The 15,055-nt window shown below is 48.7% G+C and overlaps 1 protein-coding gene across 3 annotated transcripts in view; it reads right to left on the bottom strand.

Annotated features, from left to right (window-relative positions):
* The window catches only part of SRGAP2 (SLIT-ROBO Rho GTPase activating protein 2), a 251,041-nt gene extending 239,961 nt beyond the window's left edge, over positions 1-11,080 (bottom strand). For all 3 annotated transcript variants that reach the window (XM_052653414.1, XM_052653415.1, XM_052653416.1), the window contains exon 1: positions 11,014-11,080. In XM_052653414.1, coding sequence (XP_052509374.1) covers positions 11,014-11,080 — 67 coding nt within the window. The remainder of the gene's footprint in view (positions 1-11,013) is intronic.
* Positions 11,081-15,055: the final 3,975 nt, after the last annotated feature.

The following is a 15,055-nucleotide window of genomic DNA, read 5'->3' as shown; positions in this document are numbered from 1 at the left end:
TTGCCATCTTAGCCACCAGGGAAGCCCTTCAAGTCACTACCCCTCCCCTCAATTTCACACCTGGGTGAGCCACCACAGGGGTCTACGCTGGGGGTACGCAGTAGCCACACAGACACGGCAAGCCGAGACTGGGGAGAGTGTCATTCAGAGAATACAATGGGTTTTGTACTTACACATGTGCCTGCTTCATAGGGGCAAAACTGTCATCTTCAATGTCTTAAATAAGCAAAAATAATGAACCATGAAAGCTAGGGAGGACCTTAGAAATGTTCTAATTTTATTTTCTTAGATGAGAAATCAAATAGGTGTATACTAGGCAGAGACTTAGACCACTGCATTTAGGGCTCCTTTTTTTGCATTAAGATACTAGGAAATGAGAACAATCAACTAAACGTCTACAGCATTTCACAGTTTCAAAGGCATTTCAAATGAATTCTTTCACTGGAGCCGCACAACAGTGTTTAGGCGGCTTGGTTCCCCACTCCGCCTTTGTCACTGACTAGCTGTATGCTTTGGCGTATGCTGTTTAGCCTCCCTGTGTTTCATCTGTCAATTGGGGATAATAATAGTAGCTACCTCATCGGGCTGCTGGGAGATTCATGAGTTAAGACTGTACCTAAAGCACTTAAAGGGCTTACCCGGGGGCTTGGTGGTGAAGAATCCGCCTGCCAATGGAGGCGACAAGGATTTGATCCCTGGGTCGGGAAGATCCCCTGGAGAAGGAAATGGCAACCCACTCTAGTATTCTTGCCTGGAGAATCCCATGGACAGAGCAGCCTGGTGGGTTATAGTCCATGGGGTTGCTAAAGAGTTGGACAGCAGTTGGCAACTAAACAACAACGAAAGCACTTAAAACACAATTGCCAGTCATCTTCAACATCATCATCAGCCAGGGCCGAGAATCGTTATCCTGCTTTTACAGAGGAGGAAACTAGGACTTTTGAGACCTGAAGTGAGTGACCCCCAAAATCACAGCAGGAAATGGCAAAGCCAATCGAGAACCAAGGCTTTCTGACTCCAAATCCAGCACTGTTTCCCAGGGAACCATGCAGTCCTGTAGTTCAATTTGTCATGGCCCCCAAAAGATACTGCTCCAAAAAAGGTACCTCAGTCAAGATGCTTTCCCAAAGAGCAGCCTACTCTGACTGCTATCAACTATCCTCAACCCCCGGCCCAAATAAACAAATAAACACAAGGAAAACACTAGCGGGGAAAGGAGCAGATCTCCAAGAGGGTTTGATATTTGGAGAAACTGTTGTCCACACTTCAGAAACAGGATGTATTTCTCAAAGCTCTTGGCACATCCCCGGCCCCGAGGCAGCTCACGCTGCTGGCCCCCTTTGTTTTCTGGGCTGTGTCTTCCTGTGGAGCCCATGGCTGGTGAGGTCACCTTCTCTAGGGAGAGCACTCAGACCCTATCCATCACACTTGATTCGAAAGGTAGAGTCTGGGCTCAGGCAGCAGACAAGGTCTCAACTTTCGCAGTGCCTTCTGGGTCACCTGCCTGCTGATTAGTACATTTTTAGAAGAAAGGTCAAAAAAAAAAAAAAAAAAAAATGCTTTGCCTTCTCCCTAACAGATGGCATCCTAAAATACCCACAGAAATGGAGAAGGCGCACATCCCAGCTGCTTCTCCTTCCTCACGAATATATATTCCAAGTTCACAACCCTTCATTCACAATGTATAAATAAAGTCAAGCGTACTTAATACCAAATGACTTGCAAAACCAGAGGGGAGAGTTCTTCTGTTTGTCCCTTTCTTGCCCTTTTACCATTGATCATGCAGCTGCTTCCAATGGGGCAGCAGCTCTCCAAACCCATGCATCAAAGAAGTATCCCAGTAGTTCCTCTTCGGGTCAAGTTGGTTTTAACTCCTCGTCAAAACACACCTAAACTTTCTCAAATTTAGACTTGGAATATTGGTTTTGAATGATGAATAAATCCTGGAGAAATGGAGAATGTATTTTGCTTCAATTACAGAAAATCTTACTTTTGCTTTCAACTCTTTGGAATTTCAGAGTTAATATTTTCCTAGATTTTTAAGGAAAGAGACATGATTAAAGAACTCAAGTATAGCTCTAGGGCCATGATTCTAAAAGGAGAGAGCAGGAAGTAAATAAGGAAAACTCACCCTCATTGGGGAGCCTCCATAGCACCATATAGTTTGTACCTGTCCCTGTCTAATGATATTATTCACAATGCTTAAGCTACTTTGAATTTCAAATAATATTAACACAGGAGAAGGTTTGTTATTGGAGTAGGGAGAGAAATGCAGAAGCAAGGCATCCTGGCATTACCACATCCAACCTCCATGCAGAAAAGGGTCACTTTCAATCTATAAGCATTTATTCATTTCCATGCCCAGAAACATGGAAACAAATAAAAGACAATTCTGTCCACAAGGTACTCAGCTAGTTGTAAATAATGAGGTGTAAATGAAGGGATTACAGTGTAATATGATGAGTGCAATATAAAAAGAGGTGCAAAGAAACTGCTGAGAAGATGCTGAGGGTAGGTTGATCAGCCCCGTGCAGAAACACTAAGGAATCCTGCTTGGAATCCTGCCCAGCGTTACTATGCAGAGTAGGGATAAGCAGGGAAGACTTCTTGGAGGTGGTGACATCTGAGCTGGGTTTTAAAGGATAAGTTTTCCAGATTCAAGGAAAAGGACCCATTCCAAAAGAAGACACAGCACGGATAAAGCATGAAGCATGAAATAACACAATGCAGTAAGGAAACGAGAGGCAGTTTAGCCTTCTAGTAGTATGAAATGTGAGCAAGGTAAGTGGGCAGTGACGGATGTAAACAGTCTTTCATGCTATGACCTCAGCAGAACAATTGGTTTGTTTTCTTAAAAAATCACTTTGGTGGTATTATGCAAGATTTATTGTTAAGATCAAGTTAAGAAACTATTTTTTTTAAGTATTACCTGCAGTAGTCCAGGTCATTCATTTATGTGTTCATCATTATAGCCAGTATATATATATATATACCAAGAGCCACCATTTAGGCTACAACCCTATTCCATCTGAAGGGACTCTCCTCCCGCCACATAATAAGAGTTACTTATTTAGCATTTAATATTTGCCATACACGGAGTTAGGAATTTTACACACATTTAGAATAAACCAGCAAGGTAGGTCTTATTATCTCCATGTCACAGAAGAGGAGGCTTGAAAGAGAAGTTAAGTGAACAAGGATGTAGGGGAAGGCAGTGATGCTGACATGATTCCTGTTAAGGGCGACTTTCAAAGCCTATGCTCTTTGCATTGTACTCCCAAACCTCAAAACATTCCCACCAGAAGCCTGGGAGAGAAGACTGAAAGACAAATACTGAAAACCTTAGGCAGTATAAACTATAGTGCTATGTGAGTGAGTGAATTAGAGAGAGGGGTCATTTCTCATCAGTGCGAAAAAAGAAGGCATCCCAGAAAAGCCGGGCTTTATTAGAAGGGTGAGGCTTCAGTAGGCGGAGATGTGGGGCTGGGCAGGATAAAGAAGTATTCTGAGAACAGCACTCAGAATTTGACTCAGGAGGACTTCACTGGTGGCCCAGTGGCTAAGACTCTGTACTTCCAATGCAGGGGGCCCAGGGGCCAGCCCTGGTCAGGAGACAAGATCCAGCACGCTGCAGTAAAGACTGAAGATCCCATGTACTGCAAGAAAGACCCAGTGCAGTCAAATAGATAAATTAAGTAAATAAATATTTTTTAAAAAGAAGAAAGACTTGGCTCCAGTGATGGCGAAGGCTCTAATTCCTGTTCCGTCATTCCCCAGCTACAGACCCTGGGTGAGCCACTGAATCTTCCACCTCATTTTCTTCAGCAGCAAAGGAGGATAATAACAATATATTCCTCCTTCCGTTGGTGTACACCCCAGTATTGTTGCCCAAGAAGCCCCATGGGCAAGAAGATCCTGGCAGGCTACAACCTACGGGGCTGCAAGAGTCGGACGTGACTTAGCAACTAAACCACTAAACCACCACAGTTGGTATAAGAATTAAGTACATCAAACCCCAAACAAACAGCAAAATATTAGTTAATAATATATGCATCTGAAGAACGGCAAATAGTCCAGACAGGCCTCTAATTCATTTTAAATAAAATGAAAAAGTATGGTTGAAATGATAGGTTGCAGCTGTATTGAGGACCAAGTAATGTTCACCTTGGAAAGTTAGTCTCTATTCAACGGACAATAGGGAATCAGTCATTAGGGGAAAGAAGCCATATTCAGACAATTCTGGGCAGATCTCCCCAGGGGGCTCCCGGCCCCTCCCCTTGGCATCTGGTTCACCTGTGACCCCTCAGAAGAGGAGGCCTGGGGCCTAGGGAACTAGTTAAGCAAGGACCATAGGAAAAGAGATACTGTCAAGCTTCAACCTGTAACATATCCAAGATTTTTTTTCTTTCTTCCCTTATCCTGTATCCCCCCTCCCAAACACACAGTAATGGCTGCGACACAATTATTAACTCCACTTCCCTGTGAGACTGTTTTTATTTACTAAGGTTAAATAAAATTTCCAGGCACCAATCTAGGTGGCTTGGATCATCATTTATTCATTACCTTTTAAAACTTGGTAATATTCAGCTTTTACTTATTAATTTTTAGCCTAATGTCCTTTCTATAATATGGTATTATACTATTCATTTATTAACACAAAATGATGAAGACATTTTCTGGTGGTTTCATTCATTTATCTTTATTGTAATAGTTTCATAGGGAAATAATATGTCAAAGTTTATCAACTGTATACCTTAAACATGTGTGGTTTATAATATGTCAATTAAACCTCAATAAAGTTGTTAAAAATATAATGAAAATTTAGTCACTTATGTAGTTATTAAAAGGTATAAAATTTTTATTAATATACAGTGCTTATATTATGAACATATGTATTTATTCATAATATGGAAATATGAATATGTATTTTTTAATGTTAACTAAAAATTTAATCGAGACAAGTGATTAATATGTAGAAATGCATATGCAGCCTGTAAAACTTCAGTGTAGACAAGATTTTTCAAAAATAAGAATATATCTATGTTCACAGCAGCATTATTTGCAATAACCAAAAGGCAGAAGCAATCCAAGTGTCCATGGATGGATGATTGGATTTAAAAATGTACATTATACATATAATTTTAAAATATGGATTACACATATATAAAGGCAGGAAATTCTGACACAAGGATGAACAAGTGTCTACAACATGGATGAACCTTTAATACATTAAGCTAAGCGAAATAAGCCAGTCATAAAAGGATACATACTATACGTTACACTGACACAGGTACCTAGGGTCACCAACTAGAGATGGTGGGGGATGGTTAGTGTTTAATAGGTCCAGAGTTTCAACTCTGCATTGGAGAGTTTTGTGGATACATGGTGGTGATGGTTACACAACAATGATGCCACTGAACTGTACACCTGAGAACCATTAAGATGGTAAATTTTATGATATGTGTATTTCACCACAGTTAGAGAGAGAGAGAGAAGAGAGTTCCTATACATTATTGCAAAATCAGTAAAGGTGTCATTTTGTAATTTTCAGAAACATTTTAAGTGCTCTCATTATTTATTTTTAAATCAAACAACTTTGAGGTAACTTTCCCAGATTCCCCAAAAGGCCATTACTTGAATTTTATTGCTGGTAGAAATCAAAATAGCAACTTCTTTTTCCACACAACATGACATTATATTTTCCCAACAAAGACCTCAGAGGTCTAGGCTCTAAGGTAACCATGACTCCCGTGAAGAAAACCTCTCTTCTGGAAGGAGTCCTCTACAGGTGCCACTGGCAGCCCACGTTTATGTCCAGTGAACAGTGGGCGTTTATGAGTCAGGGGCTAGGCACCTGCTGATTTTAAAAGGGTGTGGACCCTACATCGCAGGGTCAAGTCAGACTCTGTAAATTTCATGACAGCAATGATCAGGGCTTGTCCAGGCTTTCAACCTGTGTGGTACATAACTACCAGATGGGGTTCTCCAAACGAAACTTCTGTTCCCATTCCTCAAGAGAGTGCCTGAAACTGGAAAAGTTAAGAACTCCTCACGAACCCCATTTCTAACCATTGCTGCTCTGCACAGCACACAGCAGGCCCAGCTCCCTGCCCACCACCTTCCTCCAGGGCCTTTTAACTTGGAGATACGGAGTGCAGGACTAGACTTTCTGCAAGGGCTTCGTTTTTTTCCAGGAGCTCACCTTACCACAGAGTCCTATCTTCCCTGAGCAACGGAAGAGGTGCCTTCCATCATCTCGCAGGAAGATGATGGCATCTGCTTGGGGATTCCAACGAGATGTTTTACTGCAGCTTTTCACAAACTGATTATATTTAAAGCTCCCTTGAGAGATGGGGGCTGGGAGGAAAGAAGCTTCTGAAAAGACCTTTGTTGGCAGGAGTGAAGAACCACTCACACCTCCCCAGAGAAAAAGCTTGTTTAAATACCAGCAATCCACATGCCCGAGTGTGTGTGCACACACATTATGTCTAGAGTTTTAAATTTCATCTGCTCTGAAAGGGTCCTGAAAGGGTTAAACTGTTCCAGGCAAAGGCCTGAGGCTTTTCTATCAAAATGCTCCAGATGGAAATTACAAAATTTCACTTCTCAGCTCTGCGGTGCACACACACTGTTCTTCTAAGACATTAAAAAAAAAAAAAAAAAAAAAAGACAAGACCCCTAATGTTCTCAAGAAAGAGAATTTGACGGCTCAACACACAGTGCCACTCTGTTTCAGATGATTCCTCCTGGAATATCTGCATTAACTGTCGATCTCAAGCTTTCTGGGGGATGTAAAAACTCAAGGTATGGAGAGGGTATAGGAAAGGAGCCTTGAACAAGGTCAGGACAATAGCTGGGAGGGTCTGCCATGAGGTGAGCTCATCCAAATACCAGCTAGATTATCACCTCTCGTGAAGGCTATGCCCCGCACCTTACCACCTTTCGCTGCTCCAATCCCCAAAGAAGCTGACAGACTAGAGGCCAAAAGGCCTCAGGTTATAACCATGAATCTGTCAAGAATTTCCAGAGATTAATGTATACGAAGCACTTTGTAAATTGAGCCATGTACAAGTACTAAGAATATTACTGCTTTCGAGTTAGAGATTGAAAGGCATGAACTTTCAAAGGAATCTGAACACCCACAAAGCAGAAACAATGATGGTTTTTAAGAAGGCAGCTCCAAGGCAGGCTGACTAAGGAGGCACGCCCCTCATAAAACCACACTGGGGTAGGGTTGGGGCTGCAGTCTCAGAAGTCCTTCAGGGCACATGCAAGCAGGTGGTTTAAAGGGAGCCAAAACCACAGACAGGCAGGGCTCCCCAAAGCCCATTAAGGGTCCTCTTGATTTAAACCATTCTGTCTGAAAGCAAGACTCCGGACTCTGGCCAGAGATACACAGAACAACGGCGACCAACAGTTAGACAGTTTACCTGTTCACTTTTCAGAGAGAAAAACAGTCCTCAGTAAGAGATCAAACCAAGGTATTCTCATTACTACTGAGGAACTGAAATTAGAACCCAGGTTTTATTCCTAAGACTCCTTTCTTACCATTACAGCTGGCACTTTGGGAGTGAAAAGGCGAGCGGACTGAATGTTCATCCCAATTAAGCAGACCTTACTGTTTCTGGTGGTTTGCCTGGGAAATCTCATGGACAAAGGAGCCTGGCGGGTTACAGTCCATGGGGTCCCAAAGAGTTGGCTATGACTGAGCAACTAACACTTTCACTTGACTATTACTGAGCATTTACAATTGCCAGATACTGTGTTAAATGATTTTGATACACTATCTCACTGAATTCTCACAACCACCTAGGAAACATGTATTACGCTGCCTGTTTTTCAAGTCAGTATCCTGAGGCTTGGACAAGTCAGGTGACAAGCCCAAGAAACGAGGCAAGCGAGGGGCAGCACTGAGATTTAAACCTGGATCCCTTTGACTCACAAACCTGCACTCTTAAACATCAGACCAAAAAATTAATTTTCTTTTTTATCCTGGCGTCTGTAGAAAAAAGTAAGACTGGCAGCATTATGAGTCCCGCACAGCCCATAAAAAGCTGAAACATCATAAATCTGACCAAGGGCTTCCAGTTAGCAGGGGAGCAGAGCCAACCCCAAAACCAGGGCCTTCGTCTCCAAGTTCTATGGAGAACACAGATCTCCAAGATCTTCCACAGGGAACACAGACTCTAGTTTGAAAGCTTCAAGAGGGAGAGGACTTTGTCTTGTTCACAGCTACATTATCAGTGCCCAGAACCCATTCAAGACACTCAATAACTGCTGCTGCTGCTGCTAAGTCGCTTCAGTCGTGTCCGACTCTGTGCGACCCCACAGACGGCAGCCCACCAGGCTCCCCCGTCCCTGGGATTCTCCAGGCAAGAACACTGGAGTGGGTGGCCATTTCCTTCTCCAATGCATGAAAGTGAAAAGTGAAAGGGAAGTCGCTCAGTCGTGTCCGACTCTTAGCGACCCCATGGACTGTAGCCCACCAGGCTCCTCCATCCATGGGATTTTCCAGGCAAGAGTACTGGAGTGGGGTGCCATTGCCTTCTCCAACTCAATAACTAGTTGATGAATAAAGAAGTGGAGTCCCGCTGCTGTGGTTTGCCTATGTGACCTTGGAAGGACTTCTTTATCCTCTCTAGGCCTCGGTTTCTTCATGCAGTGAATAGAGAATGAAGTAGGATTCACTTCCAGGTTTTAAGTGAAGATTAAATGAGACAATTCTTATAAAGCACTTGGGACAGGTTGGAACACAATGACCACACAAAATATAATCTATTATTATCACTATTTCTACTATGATCCATTAATAGATTTTGGCTTTTTAATTGACCCTACTCTGATATGATCAATGATACATTGACCCTACTCTGGTCAAATGACGTTTCATAGTAAATATGAATAGAATAGAACAGATAATTGGGAGTCGACAACTTGCTTCTAGTTTCAGATCTACTACCATCTAGCTGTGTGACCTTGGACAGGCCTCTTAATTTCTCTCCACTTGCCTCAGCTATAAATGAGGGACTCAACCATTCAAATCAGTCTCATAAGCATTCATCGGGCACATTCTCCGAGTAAGACATCATGCTCAGCCACCTATAAAATTCTACGATGCCGAATAGTGTCAATGAAAACATATCAGTGCAAAGCAAAGCAGTTCCCTGCCTGTGGCAAGGCTGAAGAGAAACCCCAGTCAACTGCACTACATCATCTCCAACAGCAATGTTTGTAAATATACAGAGTGTTTAATTTTGAGACACTTGTGAGAAATCCTTCACCAATAGAGAATCAGCAGATACAATTCAACACCTATTGGTCCTGAACCTTCCAAAAAATAAATGTGTGAAATCACTTTGCACCTGAGTCAAATGCTTCTGGAGAGAAATCTGGGAAAGTCAAAGTTATTAACACTCCTCCCTATGGCAACAGTTAAGAATAGAACGTATTGAAAAAAGAGAATGACATATCTGGTTAAAACTGGGATTCCAACAGCAAACTGCAGTACATCTGGACAGGACACTGAGGCCAGTAGCCTATTGTTTACAGAAATAGGCCGGGATTATGAACAGTGACCACAGGCCAAGACCTCAATTATACCTCACAGCCACACCTCTCCCAGTCCCAGCTCAACTAAAGCTATCCATCAGTCAGCTCCCGCAGTTCTTTGCAGCCCAGTGGATAGAAGGTCCTTCAGGGTACCTCCAGCATGGACCAAGCTGATGACATAGGCACAACATGGACCTCAAACTACCATCCAACCTTCCAAGAGATAAAGCAGCTGCCCATTTCAAACTCTTGCCCTACTCACACCCGCAGCAATCCTAAGAGGGGAGGCATGGCCCTTCCCAAGTCCTCTAGGATAGGAAAAGGTCTCCTTGCATTGGCGCAGGGAAAGAAGGAGGGGCCCCTCCCTCTGCACTCTGAAACAAAGGAAAACCCAGAGCTCCAACCATGTGGTGTAACATTCAAGGCCACCCACCTCTCCCACTCCCCAGCTGAGGTCTCAATGGGCTAGAGACACATGGCTCTTTCTAGTGACTGGCCAGGAAGGGACAGTGCCTTATACAACCATAAACTGAGGCTCTTTAACAGGCAGGAACCCCTTCTATGGGTATTGCTGGTTAAAAAAGGCTGTCTAGGAAGGCGTTTTGATTCATGCACCAAGTCAGGCAGTGCAAAAGAGGTGCCGACAGGTCCCTTGCTTTCTCTGGGTCCACATTTCGCTTTACCCCTCATAATTTTGCAGAGGTATGAGGGCCTTTAAACGTGTGTGTTCTGGAGCAGAAGACAACAGCACAGAAGGGTTAAACAATTATGTCTTCCCATTCTCCAGAATCAGCACCACCCAGGAACATCCCAACTCCATTCGGGTTTAGGTGAAGGTGGAGACTGGGTGTGAGTGACCTTATCCTTTCTGTTCTCGGATCTCAGACAGAATGCAGGCAACCAGAGACCAGGCAGGTGGAAGGTGCACCCAAGGTGGCTACAGACTTTCTGCGCCTGATGGCATAGCAAATACCATGTTTGGATATAGTGCATCAGAAAAAAAACCCAGGCTCTCCCAGGGCTCTCCAAATGGTACACCTTCTCAAGGCTGCCTTTCTCTGCCTGGATGCCTCTTCAACCTCTGAAATAAATTCCTAAACACCTGTCAGATTTCAGCTGTCCTTCAAGGAAACCTGACCCAGACAACCCAGAGGCAAATTGCCGCCTTTTCTCTCCAAGAACCTCCCGCCCCTCCCCCATCCTATATAGCCTGGGGAAAAAGACTACCAAAATAATGACCAGCCCTACAGACAACTATAAAGTCTACTCCGAAAATGCCTTTCCAGAGCCTATGGCCCCTGCCACGGACAATCCCTCGGAGGCGCAGACCCACCTAGGAAACCACTTCTAGGGTCAGCCTGCCCCCACCTGCTCCACCCAAAGAAATGAACACCCTGCAAATCAGGGAAATGTATGTCTCCATGGTCTACAGAGATGTATTATGCTATTTTTCAAAGCCCTTACCTTTGACCTGAGTATCGTACTCTGCTATGATCTCCTTATCCTTTTTGAATTTGGCTGGAGACGTCATGTTTTCCTTCTTTCTTCCAAATTCGAATTGTGAATTGATAGATCCACGGGAAAAATCCAACCGCCAAAATCAATACCTCCAAGACCGTTTCTCCAGAGGGCAGAAGGGGCCCCCCGCGGTGGTCTCCAGCGCTCCGGGGAGCGCGGGCTGCGGGCTGGGCAGGCAGCTACGGCGGGCACATGCAGGCGGTGGGCGCTGGGGCCGGGCGCGGCGGCAGCTGGTTCCTGTGCTAGAGCCCGAGCCGCAGCCTCAGCATTAGCCGGGAGAACTGCAGCGCCCGGAGGCTGGCCTGGGGTCTGACATCAACGACACAGGCCGGGAGTGGAAGTCCTTCCGCACAACATGGTGTGAGGGTGCGGGGGTGTGGACTAGCCCAGCTGGGTCCCCGGGAGAGAGTGGGTGCGTATCGGGGTGCCGGGGGAGGGCTGGGCGTGTTTCGCGGGGTTTTGTTGCACAGGCTCGAAGATGCTGCAAATCAAATCCCAAACGGGAGTCGCAGCAGCGCAGACTGGATCGGAAGTCGTTTGCTCCGGTTCACTTGCCTGTAAATGCAGGGGAAAGGGGAGGGGGCTATCAGCTCCAGTGCAGATCCTAATCGCTGCGGGGGTGGGGTAAGGGACGCCGCTCCCAGCCTAGCCTGGGCCCATTCATCTCAGCCAAACGCCGCCCGGCCCGCAGAGCCCAGCGCAGCGAGGTGGGGAGGAAGGAAGCTCCCTCCGGATTTTGTTTTAAGGCTGAAAGAAAACACTTTGGAGCAGCGGCCTTCGCGGGCCTGGGGTGGGGACTGCGGCGGGAACGCGGGATTCCGGGCGAGGACTGCGACACCTCGGTGGCCTCCCAAGCCTTGCCAGCGTTGGGCAGCGGCAGCCGGAGGGAACCCTCCCGGCCCTGACTCCGACGCGGCCCCCGATCCCGGGCGGGGGCAACTGCCTGGACTTCAAAGGGGATCAAAGCCGGGAAGGGACAAGTCACCCGGGCACAACTTTTCTTCCCCTCCGCCCCTCCTGCCAGTTGTTTTGTTTTGGTTACTAGCTTCTCTTGGCAGCAAAATGTTGGGTTGGGGGGGCGGGGGGGGGGGAGTGATCTGCAGGAAAAAAAAAAAAAGGCTGCTCGGTGTGGGACACATCCAGGAAAACAATGTGGTCGGCAGAAGCAGGAAACGGGTTAGAGGCGAGGGTCGGAGTCGGGAAAACCGGGAAGGCAGGGCGGGGGCGGGGGCTGCGGAAGGCAGCCACCGCCTCTCCCAAGTCAGGGACCACAGCGACTCTAAATGCCACCCCCAATTGATCACCCAAGCTCAGAGATCCCAGACACCGCACCCAATCCCAAGCTGGGGGGTGGGGGCGGGGGGAGGTCTTTGAGGTTCGCGGCCCCGACTCCTGGCACCAGGAGGTCCCCCAGGAGATTCCGCTCGGACCCAGGCCCAGGAGGCGGGAGAGACGAGGACTTGAGTGCAGAGCGGCATGTCTCGCTCCGGGACGCGCCGCGGCGGCGACCCTCCCTCTTTGGCCGCCCCTTTCCCTTTCCGCGCCGGGAGTCTCCCACTTCCCGCGCCTGGAGAAAGGGCCGCAGCGAGGGAGGAGCGGGGAGCCGGAGCGGCGGCGTGGTGCTTCAGACTGGCAGGAAGCAGGGGGAGGAGGGGGTGTGAGAGGTGGGGTCCGAAGACTGCACGCGAACGTGGGATGAGTGGAGCTTCTGCACATGCTTGATAGGCGGGGAGCGGGCAGGGGAAGGGCTACCTTGGGGGTGAGGGGGTAGTTAAGAGACTATCGTGGGCCGCAGTGGTACGGGCGGCGCTACGATGTTAGTAACTCTGGGGACACAGAGGCAGGTCCGAGAAGGCGAGTGCGTGAAGAGGGGCCCGTTCCGGGCGGGCCGGGGGGCTGAGGCCGGAGAAGAGCCTCGGAAACAGCGCGGAACACCCGTCTTTCTGGGTCCAGGGCTGTGACTGGGCTCTCCGCCAAGGCTTGGAGACAGAGGCAGAGGGCAGTCGTTGGTCACGGATGATGCCAACGACGGCTGCCCAAAGGTGCACCGAGGCTGCCCGTGTGCAGGGGGTTTGGAGGAGGGGGCTGGGAGCTCGCGCCGCGGCGCGAGAGCCAAGGCAGGGTCCCGGGCAGGACGGTGAAGGGCGGGGACGCAGCCCTAAAGAAGCACTGTGGGCTGCGCCGGGAGACGGGGAGAGGGTCCGGAGGGAGGGGGCCTGAGGGGTTCCGGGCGGCAGCGCGAGGGCGATGCCGAGAGCCACATCCGCGCCCTCTCCTTCCCGCCTCTGCCGCCGGGTCTGTCCAGTCTGGGCTCCAGTCCCGCGGCGGGCGAGAAGAAAAGGGAGAGGGACGGAGCCTTTACCTGGCTCTGACGCGACGGGTCCTGCGCCCCCGGCTCCGCTTCCCACTAGGAGCTCTCCTCCCTTCTCGTCCCCGCCACCCGCTTCTACGCAGATCGGTCCCCTTAGTCCCCCGAGGAGCCTCTGCCAACTCCACAGGACCCCGCCGGGAAGCAGGGCCCACCCTCCTGCCAATCAGCGCCCGCTTTCTATCGACCGATGGGGCCCATAGCCAATAGGAACAGCTGATCCCGAGAGGCCAGGAATAAGGAGGAGGAGCTGGCGTAACCCTGGAGGTGTGACTAGCACCGTCGAGGCGTGGTCACAGAGCTAAACTCCTCCCCGGGCGGCCGAGCCCCACAGTAGAATGGAAGGGCGGGATTAAGAGAGAACCAACAGCCAAACACACACTTCTGAGGGGAGGCGCGGCCGATTGGGCCGGGGGAAGAGAGGCGGGGCATTGCGGAGAATTCTAGCCAATGCAGAGTAGAGCGCGGCGGGGCCTGTGGAACGTCTGCAAATGAGAAGCGTGGTGGGCGTGCCTTGTTCTCTCACTCTGGCGAGGGGAGGCCTCGCCGAATCCTCGCGAGCGGACCAATGAGATCGGAGGCGGGGCCAAGCTCTGCCAACCAGCAAGCCGAGTTTTATCTAGGCACCGTTACTGGGGCGGGGCGTCGGCGTTCCTGACCACTGAGATCGCCTCAGAGGCCGGCTCCCGAGCCTTCCAATGCGGGACGTGGGCGAACTCTAGTTCTCCCAATCGGTGCACGGCGCCGGCCGATTCAAACTGACAGCGGGTTGGAAAGGCCGAGAGCGGAAGAGCGAGCAAAAAGCGACGTGTGCGGTGGCAGAGACCCCCCCAACGCCGACCGAGCCCGCAAAGCGACCTCTGCCCCGCCCTGCCGACAGCCCCCAGCGCTCTGGAGCGCTCTGGAGCGGCCGCTCGGGAAAGACTTGAGGGATCGGCGGGAGCCGCGAGGGAAAGCTGAGGGGAGGGAGACGCAGGAGGAACGACGCGAGAGCCCGCACGCTGAGGGCTGGGGACTGTGCCAGGAAAGAAGTGAAGCCGGGGTCTCGCGAACTGGCAGAGAGGAGGAGGGTCGCGGGAGGGTTAAGGGATACCCACGCTCGCCTGTGGGAAAAACTGAAGGGGTTTCTGAATCCTGAGGAGAGGAGAAAGATTTCCACAGAGGAATCGTGGGTAGGGAACCTTAGCCCCGTATCCGAGAGAGAGAGAGAGGAATCGGAGCGCTCCGAGCGAGGAGGCTTGAGTAGGAACCTGTAGATAAAAGCCTGTCAGCGAGAAGTTAAGGGAATTGCAAGAGGAACTAAGGAACAGACGATCCTTCATAGGACAGGAAAATTGTAGAGAAGTTCCCCGAGGCACCTTGCAGTTTGCCTGCTCCCCACTACAAACTCCTCTCCCTTCCCCCCGAAAGTTAAAGAGCAAGCCAAGATTGTTGCTTCTCTGTTCCTACTCAATAAATAGTACTTCTACCCTCGAACGGGAGAACAGAAAAGAACTCATATCCTTCTCAATTGTTGGGCTTAGAAAAGATCGAGGCCTCACAATTTGCTTCTTAGCCTGGGGGAATCAAACTAGGGAGGGTGTTGCTCCAAAATCCCACACCTCATCCTTCCGAGACGCC

The sequence above is a fragment of the Budorcas taxicolor genome, chromosome 16 (assembly GCF_023091745.1).
Source record: "Budorcas taxicolor isolate Tak-1 chromosome 16, Takin1.1, whole genome shotgun sequence".
Taxonomy (NCBI): Eukaryota; Metazoa; Chordata; class Mammalia; order Artiodactyla; family Bovidae; genus Budorcas; species Budorcas taxicolor.
Note: the sequence above shows the minus strand (reverse complement) of the source record. Positions and strands in the feature narration are given on the sequence as shown.